The 21,524-nt window shown below is 41.6% G+C and overlaps 2 protein-coding genes across 2 annotated transcripts in view; one reads left to right on the forward strand and one right to left on the reverse strand.

Moving 5' to 3' along the window:
• The first annotated feature begins 758 nt into the window (after window positions 1–758).
• Window positions 759–18,313, forward strand: nup188 (nucleoporin 188). The gene is made up of 43 exons (XM_008423687.2): window positions 759–847; window positions 2,559–2,613; window positions 2,726–2,799; window positions 2,883–2,967; window positions 3,050–3,130; window positions 3,243–3,287; window positions 3,371–3,463; window positions 3,571–3,690; window positions 4,054–4,265; window positions 4,503–4,617; window positions 4,768–4,968; window positions 5,102–5,182; window positions 5,259–5,345; window positions 5,439–5,558; window positions 5,637–5,763; window positions 5,853–6,011; window positions 6,997–7,123; window positions 7,214–7,301; window positions 9,493–9,569; window positions 9,648–9,762; window positions 9,855–9,975; window positions 10,061–10,127; window positions 11,103–11,228; window positions 11,347–11,587; window positions 11,659–11,865; window positions 11,965–12,134; window positions 12,230–12,299; window positions 12,389–12,456; window positions 12,999–13,194; window positions 13,319–13,396; window positions 13,472–13,557; window positions 14,318–14,463; window positions 14,547–14,725; window positions 14,836–15,036; window positions 15,140–15,232; window positions 15,601–15,753; window positions 15,945–16,082; window positions 16,168–16,242; window positions 16,321–16,560; window positions 16,669–16,800; window positions 16,881–16,954; window positions 17,059–17,188; window positions 17,729–18,313. The coding sequence occupies exons 1-43, from the start codon at window positions 822–824 to the stop codon at window positions 17,906–17,908; spliced, it is 5,259 nt and encodes a 1,752-aa protein (XP_008421909.1). The 5' UTR covers window positions 759–821; the 3' UTR covers window positions 17,909–18,313.
• Window positions 18,314–18,356: 43 nt separating this feature from the next.
• Window positions 18,357–21,524, reverse strand: part of cdk5rap2 (CDK5 regulatory subunit associated protein 2) — a 37,394-nt gene continuing 34,226 nt past the window's right edge. Inside the window, exons 46-52 of the mRNA XM_017307717.1 lie at window positions 21,258–21,344; window positions 20,903–21,174; window positions 20,672–20,821; window positions 20,449–20,587; window positions 19,509–19,555; window positions 19,353–19,407; window positions 18,357–18,782 (exon numbers count right to left, since the gene is read on the reverse strand). Of these exons, the coding sequence (XP_017163206.1) occupies window positions 18,655–18,782; window positions 19,353–19,407; window positions 19,509–19,555; window positions 20,449–20,587; window positions 20,672–20,821; window positions 20,903–21,174; window positions 21,258–21,344 (878 nt within the window). The 3' untranslated portion in view covers window positions 18,357–18,654. The remainder of the gene's footprint in view (window positions 18,783–19,352; window positions 19,408–19,508; window positions 19,556–20,448; window positions 20,588–20,671; window positions 20,822–20,902; window positions 21,175–21,257; window positions 21,345–21,524) is intronic.

The raw sequence follows: 21,524 nt of genomic DNA on the forward strand, positions 1-21,524 counted from the left end.
TATTGTATAATTTTTATACAAGTTGGGCTTTAAAATAAAACTTTACAATAACATATTTTTAAAATTAAAAGATATGTGATTATAGCGCCTGATATTTACTTTATTTTATTATTCTTCCCCTAAATTTATTTGTTACATCAGAGCTTATTCGTGTATTCAAGGATCGTTTCACGAATGACTCGAGAAACATATATTCTCTAACAAAAAAATAATTCAAAACACACGTCTCCCTTTAGCATTTTGTTGTTTTTCGGGTTTGAATTACTGTATTTATAGGGCTTGTTAATTACATATTAATAAAATATTACTAAAATAATAAGATATTTAGTTAAATCTCATTTGAGAGTGTGCCTGGCGATGGAGAAGAACTTTCAGATCCAAAATTTAACTTATCTTAACAGAGAGCTGACATTTGCAAATATACAAGTGCTATTAACATTCATGATTTATTGTTCTTTTATGTTTTATAACATTTTCCAACTCTGAAAATAGATTTTAGTAAAAATTAAAATGTGTGTTTATTCAAAAGGTATATAACTTTCTAAAATAGATTATGCGGCTGCAAAGTAACCCAGGATCTTGAAATTAAGATGGAATATTTGCTTTCGTTGAAAGCTCTAGATAAAAAGGAGAGAACTGTGTTTTATTACTGAGTTTATATCATGAAATCGTGCGAAAGATCACGGGGAGGCTTTACTTGACCTAACAATCTCATTCCAGAAAGTGGCAGTAGAGCAATTCTGAAGTTGAACGCTGGCTCCAGAAGAAGAATCTGATGTGACGGCCAGCTCTCACCGACCAATCACAGGGCCGAGGCGAAGATGGCGGAATCAGAGATCAGCGTCAGGTAGTAACAGCCACGCATACTTCATTTAACATTAATAAGGTCTGAAGACTTAACAAAACCTACTGGAGAGCAAACATGTATAAACATAGCGTCAACTTTTAATTCAAGGTAACCGACGCGTTTGACTGTTCGTCTTTTAAACAGTTAGCGCCACGCTTAGTTAGCTTAGCAACTGCTGCTAACGTTTGAAAGGCTTTTCTCCGGCGCGGCGCCGCATGTCAACAAAAACTACAAACGTCAGCTATTGAAATTACTCGTTATTTTAAGGGACAAATAAGTTATTTTAAATTAAACTATCTCTGAATTATCTTCAACAACTATCACTTCTCGTGAGGGATTAAATAAAGTTATGTGATAATGGACAAAGTAACGGAACAGTTGATTAGAGATATGACAACGAAGTTAGCTTAAGTTAATTAAGTGTAAAATAATGTATAGAGTTTTACAGCTTGAAGATCGATCTGAGAACTGAATTCAATAGCCAATCTTTTAACTGTCACAATTTATTAGTTTGATCTAATAGAACATTTTTAGGCTTAATGATGCCAGATCAAAACGATAGCAGATTTATTTTTGTACATATGTGGAGTATAGTTTAATAGCTGTACTTGTAATGAGCGTGCTAAACAGGATGATGAAAAGGCCATCTCAAAGTTCCGTCCGTGGTTTCTATTTTGTCTTCAGCAATTTGCAATTTAATAGTATGTTTCTTGTTTTAAGAGAATATATGGAAAAGTGAAATTGAACAAAATGTTTTCAGACTATTTCATGTCCTGTTTGTCTGAATAATAAATATTTGTGATTATGAAATATATTTTTTTCCACCTGCATTTTATTTAAAGGTTTTGAGTTATCATGACATAAATGTCAGTACGGATAGATTGATCTACTTACTTACTAACTGAAAACCATTTATGTATGTGTGCACAGACACCATGAGGTTTTATGAATAGATCTTATTTAGGGATAATGGCCGTGATGAAGCCTGTGTTAAGAACCCTTTGGAGAACAAATGCCTTTTCCATGTTGTTTGTGTTTATTCACGGTTTTTGTGACTTGCATATTTTAAATGTTAAGCAGTAGACATATTTGCTCTACAAGATGACTTTTGTATTTATATATATGTGTAAAATTGAGTTTGAAAAAGGAAATCATTTTTAAATAAAAATGTTTGCATTTGAAATGCATTTGAAATGGTTTATTATATTTATAAGAGAATGCTGTGGGTGACAAGTAACTCTGATTACAATGATTGTGATTATATAATCAACAATATTCATTACATTGCATGTCTCCATTACTTATTTTAATGTTATTTTTGGTATCAGTTTAATTTAATTTCAGCATGTTGTTTAGAATGTTAGAACCAGTCATTTGCAACAAAAAAGTCTATCCAAAAGAACAAATATGGTTTTTTTGCAGGCAGAATTTGCATGCATCTAAGGATTTCTTTGTGATTACAATCTTGTAAACACAATCCAATTTGATATAATGTGTAGCTCAAATAGAAACTTATTCTCAAAGTGATGATCAAATCACCAAGAACACATCTTGGTGATTCGATCACCAACTAAGCTGTTAGAGCTCAGTTGTTAAAATTCCTAAAATGTTCAGAGCATAAAAACTGAAAACAGTTCAGTGCTGCTGATATGCATTAGCACTGCATTCTGCATTGCTTTGCCTAAATACACCACTTTCACTTTTTTTTCAGGAGCTGTCGAGAGTTATGGACAATTTTGCTGGGGAGATCTGCGTTGAGAGAGCCGGTATGCCTCCTCTGTACTTTTGTGACCTTGCTGAACATTTAATTTATCAGTTTTATTTCTGGTAACGTGTACACCAAATAAAAAAACAAACATTTGTTTTGGATTGTCGCAGGCTCAGATCGAGGGAGAACTTGACAGACACTGGGACAGACTGCATCAAGGACTTGGTTACTACAAGCCACCCAGGTAGATACAGCAAGGTATTTTCACGTCGCATTCATTCAACTATTATTCACAGAAAGAGTAATTGTCAGCTTCTTTTGCTGTAGCCCATCCTCTGCTGGGAAAGTGAAGGAGAAGAAAGATGTGGCGCAACCTTTGAAGGACTTTGGCTTTAGGATCAGTAAATTATTGGTACGAATTCAGTTTTCTTTGAGTAAACGCACACGTCGGTTTTCAGTGCGCGTGCTAAGACGTGTGTTCATAAATCTCACAGAATCTGGACGAGCAGCAGAGTGTGCAGCTTTTACAATGCTATCTCCAAGAGGACTACAGAGGAACCCGAGATTCCTTAAAAGTATTCTTTTTTGCTCTCCATCAGTTTTTTTAAATTTTGTTTTTATCGCATGACATAAAGAAGAAGAACTACTGTATTAGTGGTGGTGATTAATACAAATTTGTGTCTACAGGTTGTTCTAAAGGATGAGCGGCAAAGCCAGGGACTCCTTCTAAAGGTGAGTCTACAAGTCGGCAGCTTAATTGCAACTTTCCTGATGGCAGTTTTGAAATCCGACTGGTTCCGTAATTGTTTCCACAGATAGCTGATTACTATTACGAGGAGCGGATGTGTCTGCTTAGATGTGTTCTGCTGCTGCTCACGTACTTTCAGGATGAACGTCATCCCTATCGGGTGAGAGGTCACAAGCATATTTGATCGTTCATCATGACAAAGGTTGTGGGTTGTCTTATTCAACTTCAGGTGTTTGCTTATGTGTGTGTGTGTGTGTGTGTGTGTAGACCGAGTACAGTAACTGTGTCAATAAACTGGAGAAAGACCTGGTGAGCAGCTATCAGTCACAGTTTGAGAATCTCTTCAAGGCCGAAGCGCCGACATGGGAAACCCACGGCAACCTCATGGTAAGGGTGTTTCACAGCTCTTTTTTTTTCGTCTGGCAAGCCAACACAAAGTAGTTAGTGACTAAAAGCAACTTTTCAGCAAGATATACCTTGTTTTAAGTAAATAATTGACTTAAAACAAGCTTCCATGTTTTGCTGAAAAAAGTGCTTGTGAGTTAGTTTTGTCTTATTTCAAGCATACTAAGATATTTGCACTAGAAAATAGACCAGAAATACTGCTGTTCTAACTATTTGGGATTGAAATCTTGTATTTAAAACATTTTGTGACATGAATACTTGCAACACGCTGTATGTGGAAAACGCTCAGCGAAGCGTGACCTCTTTTTATAAGTACCAGTCTGGGTTGTTTGTGTTTTTGTTCAGACCGAGCGGCAGGTCTCCCGGTGGTTCATACAGTGTTTGAGAGAGCAGTCTCTGCTGCTGGAGATCATCTTCCTGTACTACGCCTACTTTGAGATGAGCCCGTCTGACCTTCTGAACTTCACCAAAATGTTCAAAGAACAAGGCTTCGGCTTACGGCAGACCAACAGACACCTGGTCGACAAGAGCATGGATGCACTGGTTGACAGAATTGGGTAGGTCGACAGTGTCGGCATCGGCTGATATGATATTGACCAGTTTTATGCAATTTCATGAAATGTAAACATCTAAAACAAAAACGCACGACATGATCTGATTTTATCTGTTTGCTGCACAACTACTTCTACTTGGAATCTCCACATCAATAAAAGCCATTTCTTTTCATGATTAGTTTTCTAATTGCTCCTTTTGATGCAGTTTTAATTGATTTGTTGTGTTTCTCCGGCTGGCAGATACCTGAGCTCTCTCATCCTGGTAGAGGGAATGGACATGGACTTTCTGCACAAGTGCGCTCTGGAGGATTGCACAGAGCAGCACCAGTTTTCCGGGGCTCCTGACGTCATTAAGGTTTGACACAAACCTTTAATTGAAAAAGAGATAATCAGTTTTCTTTTCTCCCCCCCCCCCCCCACAATACGAGCAGAGTGAATTTATGGGAAGAAGTTTTCTTAATTTATTTTTGTGATATCTGTATTTTTTTTTCCTTTTTTCCTCCAGGAGATGGATCAACTGCTGTTGACTTTTGGGGACATCCCTCATCACGGCCCAGTTCTGCTGGCCTGGGTCCTGTTGAGGCACACCCTCAGACCTGACGAGTCCAACCCTGTGATCCGGAGGATAGGCAACACGGCGCTGCAGCTGGGCGTCTTCCAGTACCTTTCATTGATGCTGAAGGGGCTTGGAGTCTCAGGAAATAATGTAAGATGGCAAAAATTATGCATCACAAAAGGATAAAAAAAAAACATGCAAAAACAGTTGAGCATTTTTTTGTAGTTGCCCTTGTGTAGGTAACTTAATTTTCTAAATCATCTTTTTGATTCTGCCTTTCCAGTGTACAGCAAGCACAGCCAAGATGTGTATTTACGGCCTGCTGTCATTCGTGATCACGTCTTTTGAAGAAGAGAGCTTACAGGTTCTGTCTGGCGCTTATGTGTTTAAGACAAATTGATGTGTGTGTCGGTAACCGGCTCTCTTGTAATCTGCTGCAGGCCAACGGTGTGGAGGGCTCTCACCTGATCGATGCCGCCTGCGAGGTTCTCTCCGCTCCCAGTTTAGCTGAAGTCTTTTGGGAAATGGTGAGACAAAATGCCAAAGGGAGAGAAATAAAATAAAGCTACCCGTGTATTTCTTGCTGTTAATCCGTCATGTTTGTCTAAATTTGAATCTAGAAGCCAAACAGGGGACTAGGGATGATCCTGGACAGTGCAGCTGGGATGTTCCCTCACAAGATCGGACCTCTGCTGCAGCTGCTGACCGCGCTCGTGTCGAACAAGTCGACTGTAAAGAAGGTAAAATGCCTTCCTGACCAGATGTACGGCAGCCCCTCTTTCTGCAGACGCCTCAGTGTTTATGCTCGTGTTTGGCAGGTGTATAACTTCTTGGACAAGATGTCCTTCTACACACAAGTTTACAAGCACAAACCCATTGATATTATTTCTAAGGACGATGAGACATTGTGGAGGAGACAGACGCCAAAACTCCTCTATCCTCTGGGTTTGTTTCGGTTCACATTTATACAGAGATGTTTAACCTCATTTATAGTTTATAAATAAGCGCATCTTCATCCCATCATCTTTCTTTAGGTTCAGGACAGGCTAACCTGTGGATGCCCCAGGGAGCACTGGGCCAGGTGGTGATTGCAGGGGAACAGGGCTACATGGTAAGGTGGGACTACTCTTACAGTGCCTGGACTCTGTTCACCTGCGAGGTGGAGATGCTGCTGCACGTCGTCTCCACTGCAGGTACGTCAGACAGGCTGGAAGCACAGTAAACATTCAGCCATGATGCTTTTAGTCTGTATTTAAGATTCCTAGTGTGGGCTCAAGAATATCAAAGCAGCCAAAAGTGTCACTTTGACATCAACCAAAACATTCCTAAGTGGAAACTTCTTGAAGCATCTTAAATGAACTTTTGTTGTTTTTTTGTTTTTTTAGTCCAGCTCCAGTCAACTTAAGAAACTTTAGGTACAAATGGAGAATTGCCAGTGATGACACATAACATTTTTTACACTGAAATTACACTTAAAAGTGTAATTTCAAATCAACAAATCCTTCAACAAATTAGTTTTCAATTCATCATTCTTAAGTACTTTGGAGAGGTTTTAAGCTATTCCAATTTTTTTATGTGTATATTTATAATTTTTTAAAGTGGCTGTGATCAGAAGCTCACCTGGTTTTCTACATATTTTTTAATGTTTTTCTTTGGACTTCAGTGGATTTAGTTTTGTTTCATTTGCAGTTCATTTTTGTGAGTAACTGATGCACCCTAATGTATTGAAATATAATTAAAATAATGAAACGAGTTTTATATAGTTATCTCACATATACAGCATTGTATATTTCAGTGAAAATACCCAATACAAACAGAAAAAAATGTTTAATGCAGACATATAAGCCTACTGAAAAATATGTCCATTTAAGGACTCGATACCTTTTTGTTTAAATGCAGCCTTAAGATTTCCTGGGGGGGGGGGGGGGGGGGGGAAAAAAGTTTTAAAAAAAACTTGCTTTACTGACCACTTAATTATTTAAAGTCAAAACTGAAATCCAGATTTGATTGTTATATTGCTAGAATTTAAACAATCTGCTGTTTTGGAGTCATTCACAGCATTTTGTCATCAAACGGTTTTTCTAGTTTATTCAAAACAGTTAATTACGTAAAAACAAGTTTTGGGATGTGTGTTGCAGCCGTCTAATTTATTCAGCATTGTAAACCTGTTTGCTCTAGACGTCCTGGCTCAATGTGCGCGCGTGAAGCCCATCCTGGATCTGGTCCATAAAATCATCAGCACCGACTGGACCGTGTCCGACTGCTTGTTGCCTCTCACCTCACGCATCTACATGTTGCTGCAGAGGTAATCTAACGTCAGACAAACTTCTCGAAACTTGTAGGTTAGGATTATTATTTTTTATAGTCTCGATCTTGCACCTGTCTTGTTTATCAGGTTGACTTCAGTGATCAACCCACCGGTGGATGTGATCGCCTCCTGTGTGAACTGTCTCTCTGTGCTGGCTGCCAGGATGCCGGGGAAGGTGTGTATGATTGAAGCAGGGAGGTTCAGGTCGTTCGTCTCTCATTTTCTTGCCTTCATCAGGGTTTCTACAGGGGCTTGAAATCCTTGAAAATGCTTCTGTTTCAATTGGGTCTGTTCAAAGTTTGGGAATTGGTTGACACCTGTATATAGACCTTGAAAGTCCTTCATATTCTAAACCACACAGTTTTGTTTATTAAGTGCAGTCTAGAGTTTGATTAAAAACCTAAATTTGGTTAAATGTTATTTACAGTTTAAACCAGATCATTTCATAATAAGGCCTAATAATGACACACATATTTTTTGACAGTTTTGAAGTTAAATTAAACCAAACTTCCCTTGTTTTAGGTCAGTTAAAATGACCAAGATTATTTCTATTTGCTAAATGCTAGGCCTGTCGCGATAAATGATGAATCAATTAATCGGACGATAAATTAAACCTATCGACATCATTTTAATTATCGTCTTTATCGTCTCTTCCTGCTTTTTTTTCTTTCTGTTGATGACACTGAATGAAAAAAGGCTCAACTCCGGTGCTCTCCACTGACCCTCCCTTCCTCATTTCCTTAGTCTAATGTCCAGCGCACATTACACGAGTTGTCGGCCCATTTTCAAAACCTGAGAGACACATTAGCAGACAGAAATCCTAAGTACAACCGTTCGATCGGGTTTGTCGTGTCGTGTGGTGTTCAACCACATGGGCACAAAATAATGGCTAAAAGTCCAGTTAACTCATTTTAAAACCAGGCATTAATCAATGCTTTACTACAATCTACCTGTGATGCATGTGGCTAGAGTCAGCGTAAAGTCCTGACTGAATGAAAATCATTATAACCTATTTATGTCATGTTAACGAAGAACAGCTGAAAACTTACCGGGTTCATCAACTGCGGTAGCAATTTGGCTCCAACTCCTCCCCTTGTCATTTCTATATTCTTTGCACGAAATGTTGAATAAACATTAATGATAGCATATATCATCTCGGTTGCTCCGTTTCAGCTGTTTGGGATTCCCCTTCGTAATTTCCCCTCAGAAAGCACGAGGAGAATCCGCACTTTCTGATTGGCTACCTGTCACATTCAACAGGCTGCATTAAGCTCCCAGTTGGGGAAAACCCCTGATTTAGATCAAAGCGGCCAGGACAATCTACCGCAACACACCACACACTACAGGATGATTGGTTACGAAATCACCAGCGACAATCTTAGATCGGTCAGCGATCTAAGATTGTCATAAGGGGATGATGGGGGCAAAAAATGGTGTAGTGTGAACTACTGCATTAGGTAGTCGGATGTGACCATCTTCTCTATTTAAACCTAGAGATTACTGAAGGGCAATACAGACTTCATAATCTGCACTTTTTGGTTGAATGCAGTATTTATTTCCACTTTGGCTTTATGTTGTTTAGTTTTTATTCAAGTACGTTTTTTGTTCATGGAGACTGAGAATCCATTTTATTTTTGTTTTTGGTTGTTTTGTTTATTTAGTTTATCAGTTCCAGTGTTATGTGTTCTTTTGAAAATAAAGTGCATATATCAGGAAATCGCATGTATTATTAGTCATTTCCATTAAATCAGTGTCAAACAATATGATCATTTATCGCAATAATTTTTTAGACAGTTAATCTTCTAGCAAAATTTGTTATCGTGACAGGCCTACTAAATGCCAGAAAGTGTAGCGAGAACAGTTTTGGGAATTTTTTTGTAACTTTCTTGTGTTTAAGCATTTAATTTGAGCATGTCTTTTGTGTTAATATACATTAACACGAAAGACATTTCAAAACATAAAATTTTGTTATGTTTTAGTTCACTTTATCCCAGAATGTAGAATGCTGTTATAATATACTATTAATAACAGTAATAAATCATATAAAATAGTGAATTGAAATGTCTTTTTTTTTAGTTTATTTGTACAGTTTTTATTGCCAAGTGTGGTGCTGGAAAAGTTTGAAAACGTACCTTGAAAATGCTTGAAAGTGAATGCATTGTGGAAGAAGTGTATGACAGAGTATCTTCAGTCAGAGACTTCTTGAGATTTGCTGTAATACAGACTGCTACAGAGAGATATTTTCTGCCAACAGCCATTACTATCTATAGTAACTATTTGAAGAATCTGAATTAATGATTTAATTTCCCTTTTGGGATCAATAAAGTATTTCTGAATTGAATTGAACCGTGTTCATTTCCTCTCAGGTGTGGTCCAGTCTGCATCACACTGGCTTCCTCCCCTTTGCCTCCAACCCTCTGACCAACATGGCCCAGTGTATCAGGTAACCACCACCCCTAATAAACCAGATTGAATTTTGATGAATCTGTAAAATATCAGACTAGTATTTCTCTTGTCTTAGTGCTGAGGGGATGAAGGCAGGTAACTACGGCAACCTGCTGGTGCAGATTGAGCAACCCAGAGGAGAGTACGCTGTAACGGTCGCCTTCCTTCGTCTCATTACAACCTTGGTGAAGGTAAATGGTTATTTATTTATTTTTTAAAGCATAATATCCGAGTCTTAGTTCTGGTTTTTAGTAATGCACCGCTTCACTTTTATCTCCTTCAGGGGCAGCTTGGAAACACCCAGAGCAAAGGCCTGATTCCCTGCGTGCTGCTGGTGTTAAAGGAGATGCTGCCGACGTACCATAAGTGGCGCTACACCACCAATGGAGTCAGAGAGAGAATAGGTGAGCTTTCCTGTTTTCCCTGACGTTGCACTGGAAGAGCAACAGAGGAACCAGAGTAAAAGTTGACTCGTGTGCGTCTCTACAGGTTGCTATATTTTGGAGTTGATACACGCCATTCTCAACCTGAGCCCAGAAGGAGAGGACCAGGGCAGGTACGGATGGAGTTCAGAAATATCATCACAGCTTTCTGCTGATTCAGAGAGCTGGCCCATACGGTCGCTCGGATTTAGGAATATGTCAGAGTTTGCACTAGAGCGAAATACATTTTTTTAAAAACATTTTTAGTTTTTGAAGATTACATTTTTGGAAAGTAGGGACTATTTTTCCACCAATTTACTCTTTGGGTTTCCATAGTTCAGAGTGATGTCAGCACACTCAAAACCCACAGTTTTGTTTGACAAGCGAGTTTTACAGCTTTGATTTGTTTTGGACTTTGAATTCAGGTCAACTCTCTGATGGAGTATTAGGGTCACGCTAAGATTATTATTTTTTTTAAACATTACGAGTAGAATGTGGTAATATTAGCAGAATAAAGTCATAATTTTATGAGTAATCCAACACAAAAAATATCAAATTAAAATGAGGAATGTTGAGCTTGTAAAGTTATAAAGTTATACTTTGGTATAAGTTTTAGAACATCACATTATTATCCAAAGCAAAACTTTGAGGCAAAACAACACCAGAACTGAGCTGCTCACATTAGATCCTGGCTACATTTGTCCTCGTTAAAGCTCTTTTTCTCATAACTAAATTTTTTCTCTGGTAAAATTGCATCTTTTTTTCTGCTAATACTGACTATATTCTTGTAATTGAACAGAAATTGTCATAACCTGGCCCTGAGATGCCATCGTACAGCTCACAGAAGGGACGATTGAATTTAAAGCTACTTTTTGAAAATGTTTTCTCCCAAAAGAAAGTGAGCAAAACAGATAAAAACGAGATCTGACATAAAGAATCAGAGATTTTATTCTTAAACCATATCAACCAGCCCTGGTTGGCGCATGGTTTGGTCATCCAAAGTTCTGTTATTATTATTTTTTTTACCAATATTAAATACTTTAATAAGATGTGCACTAATTTCGAGATAATTTAGCTGATTGATTTGTTTTTTGTTCTCTGACATGCAGCACTCCCACCCTGCAATCCCTTTGCATCTACAGCCTGGCCAACACAGAGGCTGGCCAGGCCGTCGTCAACATCATGGCCGTCGGAGTGGACACCATAGACGTCGTCCTGGCTGCTCAGCCCAGCAGGTGAACATTTCAATATGTTCGTTTTAATAATCCACCTTTTTTTTCCCCCTTATTTTTTATTTTGCTTGTTTGCTGTTTTGTCCCCTAAACTGGTGACTAATCTTGTTTCCTCTTACAGCTGTGGCTCTGAGGGTCCAGGTCAGATCCTGATCCAGACGGTCAAACTGGCTTTCTCCGTCGCAAACAACGTGATCCGCCTGAAGCCGCCGTCCGACGGCGTGTCCCCGCTGGAGCAGGCGCTGACGCAGCACGGCGGTCACGGCAGCAACCTCGTCGTCGTCCTCGCCAAATACATCTACCACAAACACGATCCAGCTCTGCCCCGCCTCGCCATCCAGCTGCTGAAAAGGCTCGCCACGGTGAGACCTCCTCGGGCCTTTCATCGATTTATCACTAGCTTACATCGCTAAGGAACTGGTTTCCTCTGCAGGTGGCCCCCATGTCGGTGTACGCCTGCCTCGGCAACGACGCGGCCGCCATCAGGGACGCCTTCCTCGCTCGGCTGCAGAGCAAAACGGAGGACATGAGGATCAAGGTGATGATCCTGGAGTTCCTCACGGTGGCCGTGGAAACCCAGCCCGGCCTCATCGAACTCTTCCTCAACTTGGAGGTCAAAGATGGAAACGAGGGGTCAAAGGTACGCAACCCTGGCGTAACTCTTTTATTATTTTATTTTTTTTATTTTTTTTAGCAGCTGAGCATCTAGATTGAAAACGTTTCTGTGTCGGACCTGCAGGAGTTTCTGGTGGGCGAGTGCAGCTGCCTCCACGTGGTGCTGGAGCTGATCGACTCCAAGCAGCAGGGGAAGTACTGGTGTCCTCCGCTGCTCCACCGCGCAGCGCTGGCTTTCCTCCTGGCGCTGTGGCAGGACCGCAGAGACAGCGCCATCTCCGTCCTCCGCACAAAGTGAGAACACACAGCTAAAATAAACCTGATTTCACTGTGAGTGTGTGTTGTGGAACAATCTCATGGTGCTTTTTTTTTTTTTTTTTTTTGTGCAGGGAAAGATTTTGGGAAAATTTGACGACGCCTCTTTTTGGAACTCTCACCCCGCCGTCGGACGCCACGGAGGTCTTTGTTAAATAAACAAATCGCATCCCGTTTTCACCTTTCTGAACCAACTACTTCATAACTACCCGACTTGTTTGATTTATCCACAGCCATGCGTCCTGGAGGCCTGCGCATTCGTCATGAAGATCATCGGTCTGGAGATTTACTACGTCGTCAGGTCAGCTGGTCGACCCGAATCTGTGCCAACATCAGTCAAATGATCAATCCTGCACTGTAAAAACACAAAATACCACCAAGTCTAGTTTCTAGGGCAAATTATTTTAGTGCATTTGAAATGAGTCACAAGTGACTTTTCAGCAAAATACAGGAACTTGTTTAAAGAAATGATTCCTTAATATCGATTAAAAAAAAAAAAAGTGCCAGTGCTATCGGCAGATTATTTCACTTATAACAAGTCAGACACTTCTCACATTATAAGTGAAATAATCTGCCAGTGGAACTAGTACTATTCCATCAATATTAAGAAATTATTGACTTGAAACAAGCTCCTGTATTTTGCTGAAAAGTTGCTTGCAAGTAACTTATTTCAAGTGCACTATAATAATTTGCCCTAGAAACTTGACCAAAAATACTTGGTAGTATTTTGTCCTTTTGCAGTGTAAAAACGCCCTGTGTGGGTGTGTGTGTGTGTGTGTGTGTGTGTGTGCGTGTGTGTGTGTGTGCGTGTGTGTGTGTGTGCGTGTGTGTGTGATGTTACAGTGGTTCTTTGGAGCAGTCTCTGAAGGATGGGCTTCAAAAGTTCTCCAACGCGCGGCGCTATGACTACTGGTCCCAGTATGTGATGTCGTTGGTGTGTCACGTGGCAGAGTCGGAGGAGGAGGGCATCTGCTGCTTCCCGGAGACACAGATGCTGATTTCTGCGTGGCGGATGCTGCTGATTCTTTCCACCACCCATGTGTGTTACGTTAATACCGATTTTTTTTTTTTCTTTCTCTGTAAATCGGTTGGTGAAATCCGTTTTATTTGGATAGTTTGTAGAGAAACATCAAATCTGAGTCGTCGTGCTCTGATGTTTTCAGGCGGACGTGATGCATCTGACAGAGGATTCAACCAAACTGAAGCTGTTTATGGATGTTCTAGATGGGACTAAAGCTGCTGTAAGTCGTGACATGAAACTCTTTTTTTATTTTTTTCATTTTAATCCAGTTCTAATTTTCCCTCCTGATTTGCAGCTCACCACACCCACATCTCTGCCTTGTCTTCGTCTGGGATCCATGATGGCTACGCTCCTGCTTATCCTCCTGAAACAGTGGAGGAGGTGTGTTTGGCATCTTCTACGTAGTGCTGCGTCTTACTGTAACAAATCTTTCAAATGTGAATGCAAGTGTCAAAATTAGCCTCAGGTCGTTTGTCTTTCATAATCCCCATTAGCCACCTGAATTTCATGATGGCTTCTTAGATGATGGCTGCCGTTTTTGAGCTTTTTAAAACAGTTGTTACCGTAAAACGTTCGCCATTTTCATGATTTGGATCGACTTTATGTCATATAATGCATTTTGGATTTTGCTCATCCTGTTCTTACAACTTTAAAGTAGTAATATGTAGCAAAGTCAGACGCCAAATCTGCAATGTCACGCCAGTCGTCACCTGGAAGTTCACTGAAATCTGTGACTCAGACTTAGAGACAGTTAGTGTTGGGTTCAGCTAATTTTGTTAGGTTTAGCGCTTGTTTCCGATTTTTTTTTTTTTTAATGCATGTAGCGGTTAGCATTAGCTTCTGCAAAAGAAATTTTTGGTTTAGCATTAGCTTTAGCTATTTTTTTCTGTGTTTAGCGTTATTTTTTTTCTGTTTAGAAATTTATGATTTGAAAATTATTTGACATAGAAAGTTGGCATTTTAGTGTAATAAAATATTTTTTCTTGGTTGCCATCTTGAATTTTTCAAACACAAAAGCAACCAGCGTAAGAACATTTGTGGCAAGTTAGGTTCTTGTACCTGCAGGTGAAAGATTTTGCTTAAATATTTATCGGCTGCTCTGCATGAAGTTTCATGATCGAACTCCTCTCTCTGTGCGCAGTGTGGTGGCAGCGGCTCCTGACATCCTCTCGCCCCTCACCCTGATCCTGGAGAGCGTCCTGCAGGCCGACCAGCAGATGATGGACCGGACCAAAGCCAAAATCTTCTCTGCACTCATCTCTGTGCTTCAGATTCAGGGTCTCAACGGTACAAAACCGTCCCCCTTCTCTTTGTCTGCACTTGAGTCAAACGTTCCTCAGTGGCTGACATCTGCATGATGGGTCAACCAGGCGGAGATATTTCCCAGCTGCCCCAGCTGTTGCTCTCCGTATGCGAGACGGTGAAGGACGAGGCGCTGGCGCTCATCGACAACACCCGGCACATGAGCCAGACGGGAGACCTGCTGGAGCAGGAGGACAGCATGGAGACGGACTGTCCCCGCGGTCTGCAGAAGGACCAGAGAGACGGGGTGAGCAAGAGAAACGCGCGTCCCGTTCGAGAGCGGCTCTCTCCGTCCAGAAGGTTTTGGATTTTTTCAGCTCAGCGTGCGTCGTTGTCTCTCTTTCCCTGCTCGGCCAGGTGTGCGTCCTCGCCTTGCACTTGGCCAAAGAGCTGTGTCGCAGCGATGAGGACGGCGAGCACTGGGTGCTGGTGATGAGGAGGGTCCCGGTCCTGCCGTCGGTGCTGAGCGCCGTGGAGATCAGCCTGCGCTGCAAACACAACCTGTTCTTCACCGAGGCCGCGCTCCACCTGCTGCTGACGCTGGCCCGCACTCCCCAGGTACACGCAAGTACATCTCTACACCTCAACACTTCATTTCTGTGCCATCGTAGTCTAAATTAATGAGGGGGTGTCTTTAATGGGGTTTTTTTTTTTTTTTTAGGGGGCAGCAGCTGTTGCTGGAGCAGGCGTCATTCAAACCATCTGCCTGCCCCTGCTGAGCGTGTATGAGGTTTCCTCAAACGGCACATCGCAGGTAAAAAAGAAAACACCAAACGCAGACTTTACGTTGAAGGAATAGCTTGTAGTTATTGTAGAGGATTTCTAAAAAAAACTGGAAAAGTATAGATTCAGTCTATAATTTTTTTTTGGCAGGATTTGAAGAATGTGAGTCTCCCTACAATAAGCAGTTTCAGCCAGAGAAACTTTTCATGTTTATTTTATTTTTTTATAGAAAAGATCGTATTGGAACATTTCAGCGTAGACGATAAGACGGTCTCACAATTTTAGTTAACTTTTTTTAAATTTTTTATTTTTTATGTAGATTTCCCTACAGCCCTGATATTAACCCAGATTTCAGAGCTGCGTTATTTTTCTGATAACCAGATGGTTGGTGTTTCTCAGAGTTTCTCTCGGAAGTCGCAGGACTCCGCCTGCTGGCCGGGCGTTTACCGCCTCTGCATGTCTCTGATGGAGAGCCTCCTCAAGACGCTTCGCTACAACTTCATCAACGAAGCCCTGGACTTCGTCGGAGTGCATCAGGAACGCATATTGCAGGTCGGACCCCTGATAGCATTCTAATCCATGTCATCCGTTTGCGAGCCTGTCGATTAGCTTGTCGTCGCTACGACATCTTCCTGAAAAGGCTCACGGCTGTAGTTTTGCTGCTACAGCTTCCTCTATATAATTTAAAATAGTTGAGATTGGATCACAGGAAGTTCCCCGCCTTGTGTTTCCTCTCCGCTCAGTGTCTGAACGCGGTGCGCACCGTGCAGAGCCTGTCCTGTTTAGACGAGGCAGATCACACCGTGGGATTTCTGCTGCAGCTCTCCAGCTTCTGCAAGGAGTGGCAGTTCCACCTCCCCAGTCTGCTCAGAGACGTGCAGGCAAGTCTGGCGGGAATCGCAGCCTCAGCGAAAACCGCAAACTCTTAAAATTCATTCACCATTTCTCTTGTCGTTCTCTCCGTAGATAAACCTTTGTTACTTGTGCCAGACGTGCACCTACCTGCTCCACAGCAAAAAGATGCTCCACCATTACCTGCAGGTTAAGATCTGAGAGTTTTTATTACTTTAAATCAGATGAAGATAATGTTTCATCTCTAAATGTGCATTTTCTGTTCAGTCTAAGAATGGTGAGGCGTTGCCCGCCGGCACCCGGACACAGCGACCGCCACAGGCTTTGAATAAAGATGCAGCAACAGCAGCAGCATCATCATCATCATCAGGAGGAGGAGGAGAGAGAGAGGAGGCCGAGCAGAAGGCCCTGTTGGCCGTTCAGTGCAGCCTGCTGAAGATCCTCAGTAAAACTCTGGCTACCCTGCAACACTTCACTCCAGACTGCTGCCAGATTCTGCTGGACCAGGTCACTCCCTCAAAGAGTTCACAATAAAATGACCAGACTTGATTATTTACGTTGAGCTATGATACTTGAAGCATAACATGTTAACAATGTGGCTGTCTTGCTCCTCAGTGTATGGACCTGGCTGAGTACAGGACCTTGTTTGTGCTCAGCTTCACGAATCCCGCGTTCGACCCGGACGTGGCGCCGTCATTTGGGACCCTGCTGGCCACCATCAACGTGGCCCTGGGCATGCTGAGCGAGGTGGGCTGCGGGACGCCGCAAAGGTCCGCGTCGATCAACCAAAAGTTAAAAAACGATGACTTAGTGCTGCTTACTTTCAGATGGAGAAGAGGAAGGAGCCGGCCTCTCTGAGCATCGCCTCGCTGGCCTCACTGGAGGAAATCCAGGCTCTTAAGTAAGTGAAAGCTATTTTTTTCTTTTGCAGTTTATGAACATGCAATAAAATCGATTCAGGTTCTTATTCACATAATTTTTTGTGACATTTTCTTTGGATCTCAGGTCGTTGTTGATGTTCACCATGGAGAACTGCTTCTACGTCCTGATCTCTCAGGCTTTCCGCTGTCTCAAAGATCCAGCCATCCTTCCTCGTGACAAACAGAGGCTCAAACAGGAGCTCAGCTCTGAACTGGTGAGACGTCCACCCTGTTGGCCGTGACGCCCATCGGGCTCCAGCTCTCACACTGCGCTTGTGTTAACGTGCAGATTTTATGCAGGTTTTAATCTCCGAACATTTTAATAACATCTAGGTCCCACTTTATTCAAATATTGTATAATTTGTATGTTGCCTGTTTTTAAAAAGTTTTTCATTTTTGAGGAATTTCTTGCCATCAAACTAATATTAAATTATTTACATATTAACTTGAAAAGAACACATGAAATTAGCTTTGTAGATACCAAATAGGTCATTTCGTATCTGATAGTAAGCATGCGTCCACTAGATGGCAGTCTACTGCTTCTAATGATTCTTGGACTGTGTGAAATATGCGTCAACATCCACTCGCTGCTGCCCCCTAGTGGCTATAGGATAGCACTCCTATAATTGTAACAATATTTAATTTGATGGGTAATCTAAATCCCTTTTACATTTTCTCATTAGTGTTAGTTTCTTCAATTAAATTTTTTTTAAAAAGTTATCCCTAAATAACGATTTTTCCCCGTCCAACTTTAGAGCACTCTTCTCTCCAGCCTGTCACGCCACTTCAGGAGGGGATCACCATCGTCCCCAGCCAGTGGCAACCTCCCCTCCCTCCAGTCCAAACCCTCCACACCCGGATCGAAGGCGAGCCACGAAGGTCAGGAACCCATCATCCAACTGGTCCAGGCCTTCGTCAGACTTGTGCAAAGATAAAACTTACGAAAAGCCACATTTCGTACATGTTTTCAGAAGAAACCTTTTCTAGTATCGAGCCCTATTTCGAAGTGAACAGTTGTGGTTCAAGGCGTAGAAACATTTGACTTTAATATTAAACTTGAGGACAGCCTGATATCTTTCAAACTGGTTTATATTGACGAGGAACTGAGTCTATAGGGATCTTGGTGCTGTTCCTCATCCGTCGCTGACTATGGTCCTTCATTCCCAGGCCTAGTTTTATAGGTCACTATGACTAGAAAAGTTTCAAGTGCTACTTAAATGTAATCTGCATGACTTTGTTCAACTCTTTTTTTAAAATTAGCTCTTGTTTTGGAAGTGTTGGCCAAAATTTGTACTTTCAAACAAAAATGTATATGCTATTAAAGGGAGTTTTGTACCACAGTTGGGGTCGTTTTTTTCCTTCAAATCAAACAGACTTCCTGGATTCATCATCATGATACTTTTTACTGCATTTGAACATATTTGTCTCACAGTAGCTCCTACACCAGGTAAAACAGTAGTAAAATACTTTTGTCATGTAAAAAAAAAAAAAGATAAAGGAAAATATTTTTGCTGCAATGCAAGGATGGCTATTTATACAGGCACTGTTTTAAAATAAACTTGTACAGCTTTAGTACCACGATTAAAATAAAGGCAAAGGTTGTGCAATTCAGGTATAAAAAGGCTTGGATTTATAAGGTGACGGTTTTACAGCAGGACATGAAGGCTGGGTAACGTTGGGTTCAGTCGCTGCAGTGCGAAGAGGCGGCGCCGTTTCCATCTGATAAATCAGAGTCTCTGTCTGCAGTCAGACTGGAAACAGGGAAACTTCTCTGCTCAGCCTCCACTACTGCACACTGACTGGGACCTCCTGGAACACATATGAAATGGAGTTAAGGGACAGGGAGGGGGAGGAAAAAATAAAACATTTGGTTGCAAACATGCAAGACAAGCTCTAGAAACATGCCAATCCAAGAAAAAAAAAATTACATGGTGACTTACCATGATGGGAAATATAAATTTGGGTTTTTAAAACTCATCTGTGTTCTTATGGTGTTTTACATCTTAGTTAGGTCGTAAAACTAGATTTATTTATTATTTTAATGCTTTCACTTTTTGCCACGCTACAAACTTTAATGTAGTGGTATTTGATGTGAAAGACCAGCATAAAGTTCACTTATTCTGAAAGGAACATGCTTTTTATAGTAAATAAAAACGTCCACAAATGTATTCTCTGTTTAGCCAACAAAATGAACACTTGATATTTTTTTTATTTATGAAAAACTTTTCCGTCTACTTCATAATCGAACTCTGTCTGGTGTTGGTCTATAACATCCCAATAAAACACATTAAAGTCTGCAGTTGCAACTAAGAGTTTTCAATTTGCTTCCACCTCATGAAACTCATGCAAAGTCTCGGCCTGCAGCCCAACCGCACTGACCTGCGCCTGCTCCTCCAGACGGGCCTTTCTGCCCAAAGAGGGTGCAGTAATTTGTCTAATGTTACGTCACAGAAGGGACAAAGAAGAACGATTCACTGAAGGACAATTTACCACCGAGGACGAAACGCCAGAGAAAACCACAGAGAGCGAACTCACCTCTAAATTCCCCCGAGCTTTCTTCAACACTCCATGAGTCAGAGACACTGGGAGAGAGAGAGAGAGAGAGAGACAGGGTTTTAATGGTGAACTAACGGCTTATATTAAGTTGGCCTTGTAAAATACCATATTTTCCGTACTATAAGGCGCACATTCAATGAATGGCCTATTTTAAAACTTTTTTCATATATAAGGTGCACTGCATTATAAGGCTCATAGAATAGAGCTTCAATTTGGGTTACAAATTTGTTCCATACTCTATTATTACACATCCACATTTGTAAAGAAATGATCCCGGAGTACTTTATATAGTAGCTGCCCCAGTCGTTGTTTCACTCACGGTGTTGCAATATTGTGCCCAACTGCTTTCTGGGTAACACAGACCAACCGACACGCTGCCACTGCAGTCTCTGTCTCTCTTCCCCCGCCCCTCCGTCCCCCCTGCTTTAAATGTATTATCAAACTTTATTAACAAACCAGCATTCTGACAACTATCCCAGCATGCACCGCGCACTTCTTCTACGGGGGAAAATGAAGTCAGCGGCTGCTTACCGTAGTTGCTACACCTGTTGTGGCTCAATATTGGTCCATATATAAGGCGCACTGTCGGCTTTTGAGGAAATTGAAGGCTTTTAGGTGCACCTTATAGTGTGGAAAATACGGTAAAAAGACTGATAAATCAATTATTGAGATAATCGTCAACTAATTTAGTAATTGATTAATCGTAAACCGATTTATACACTAAGAAAGTTCTACACACCCAGAAAAATTAAATCAAGGGTTTACAAAAATATACATTTTGGATTCAAAAAAAAAAAAAAAATCTAATCTAAGAAACACAAGTGGTGTCAGTTAATCCTAAAAGTAACTCTAGACTGTATTATTATTAAATCTAAATTAATTTGATTAATTTTATCTAAAAAAAAAAAGAAAGTCCTACATTGGTCAATGATGACTCTCTCCATCCCCTCTTTGAGCTGGTTGGTGGTCCGCAGGCGCTTCACGGTTCCGCTCAGCATCCTCTCCTGCTGAGACAATCTGCTCTTCAGCCTGGCGATCTCGTTTTTCAGCAGCTCATCCTGATCCGGGGGAGAGCAGAGGAGGTTTGGGTCTTCAGGAGCTTCATTAGCAAGAGCGTTCACACCGTGTGAGCCGGTTCCCACCTGCTGGCTGTCGGTGCTGCCCCCTGCTGGGCCAGCAGCCGGCAGAGAGACCTTCCACAGCAGCTTGAGCAGCCGGCCGGCCTCCTCCAGCACCTGCTGCATGGTGCTGCTGCTGCTGGATAAACTCTTCAACTGCTGCTTTTCTCTTGTCTAAAAAAACAGAAAACCAAACCTCTGGTCTCACTGTGTCATTCCTAGAGAAGCTTCAGCACACGACGGTCCGGTCGCTACCTGGTTGTCGGAGCCTTGCTGTCTGAGCGAGTGCAGGCACTCGTGCAGCTGTGCGTCCATGCTCCGTGACAGCTTCCTCCCCTCTGAGATCTGCTTGCGGAGGGCGTTGTAGTCCTCGATCAGACCCAAGACGTGGCGCCCGTTGCGGGTGGCCCACATCCGGTGGCCCGGGACCAACCGGGAAGGAGCGCCGGAGACGCTCTGTTCGGAGCTGCTGCAGACGGAGTCGGCGTCGTTGTACGACTGAGCCTGATGTTTCACTTCTGAGGAGACTGGGACGATAAACGAAACGATAACGGTAGGTTCGATTGGAGTGTTATGAAGTATCGTGCCAACACCGGGCAGGCTGTCTCACCATGATGGACGCTGGTTTGCTCGCGGCTTTGGAAGGATAGAAGTGGAGGATCGCAGCCTTCCCGACCGGGTGGCCGGCCCGCTTCATCTACAACACACGCAGAAACCTGGAGTTTTCATGTCCTATCTCCTGTGTGATTATATTAGGGCTGGGCAATAGGCCTAAAAATAAAATCTAGGATTTTTTTATACTAGAAAAAATAGGAGAAAATAAAATTAAATAATTGTTAGAATTTATTCTTGTAATATTATCACTTTATTCTTGTTT

Source organism: Poecilia reticulata, linkage group LG12 (genome assembly GCF_000633615.1).
Source record: "Poecilia reticulata strain Guanapo linkage group LG12, Guppy_female_1.0+MT, whole genome shotgun sequence".
NCBI lineage: Eukaryota > Metazoa > Chordata > Actinopteri > Cyprinodontiformes > Poeciliidae > Poecilia > Poecilia reticulata.

Excerpts from the sequence above, each read along its gene's own strand:
- nup188 (XM_008423687.2), top strand. The coding sequence starts at position 822 with ATGGCGGAATCAGAGATCAGCGTCAG. Across the intron at positions 15,037-15,139 it reads CGCTGGCCCGCACTCCCCAG|GGGGCAGCAGCTGTTGCTGG; the intron begins GTACACGCAAGT and ends TTTTTTTTTTAG. Across the intron at positions 16,561-16,668 it reads GCCAGATTCTGCTGGACCAG|TGTATGGACCTGGCTGAGTA; the intron begins GTCACTCCCTCA and ends CTTGCTCCTCAG.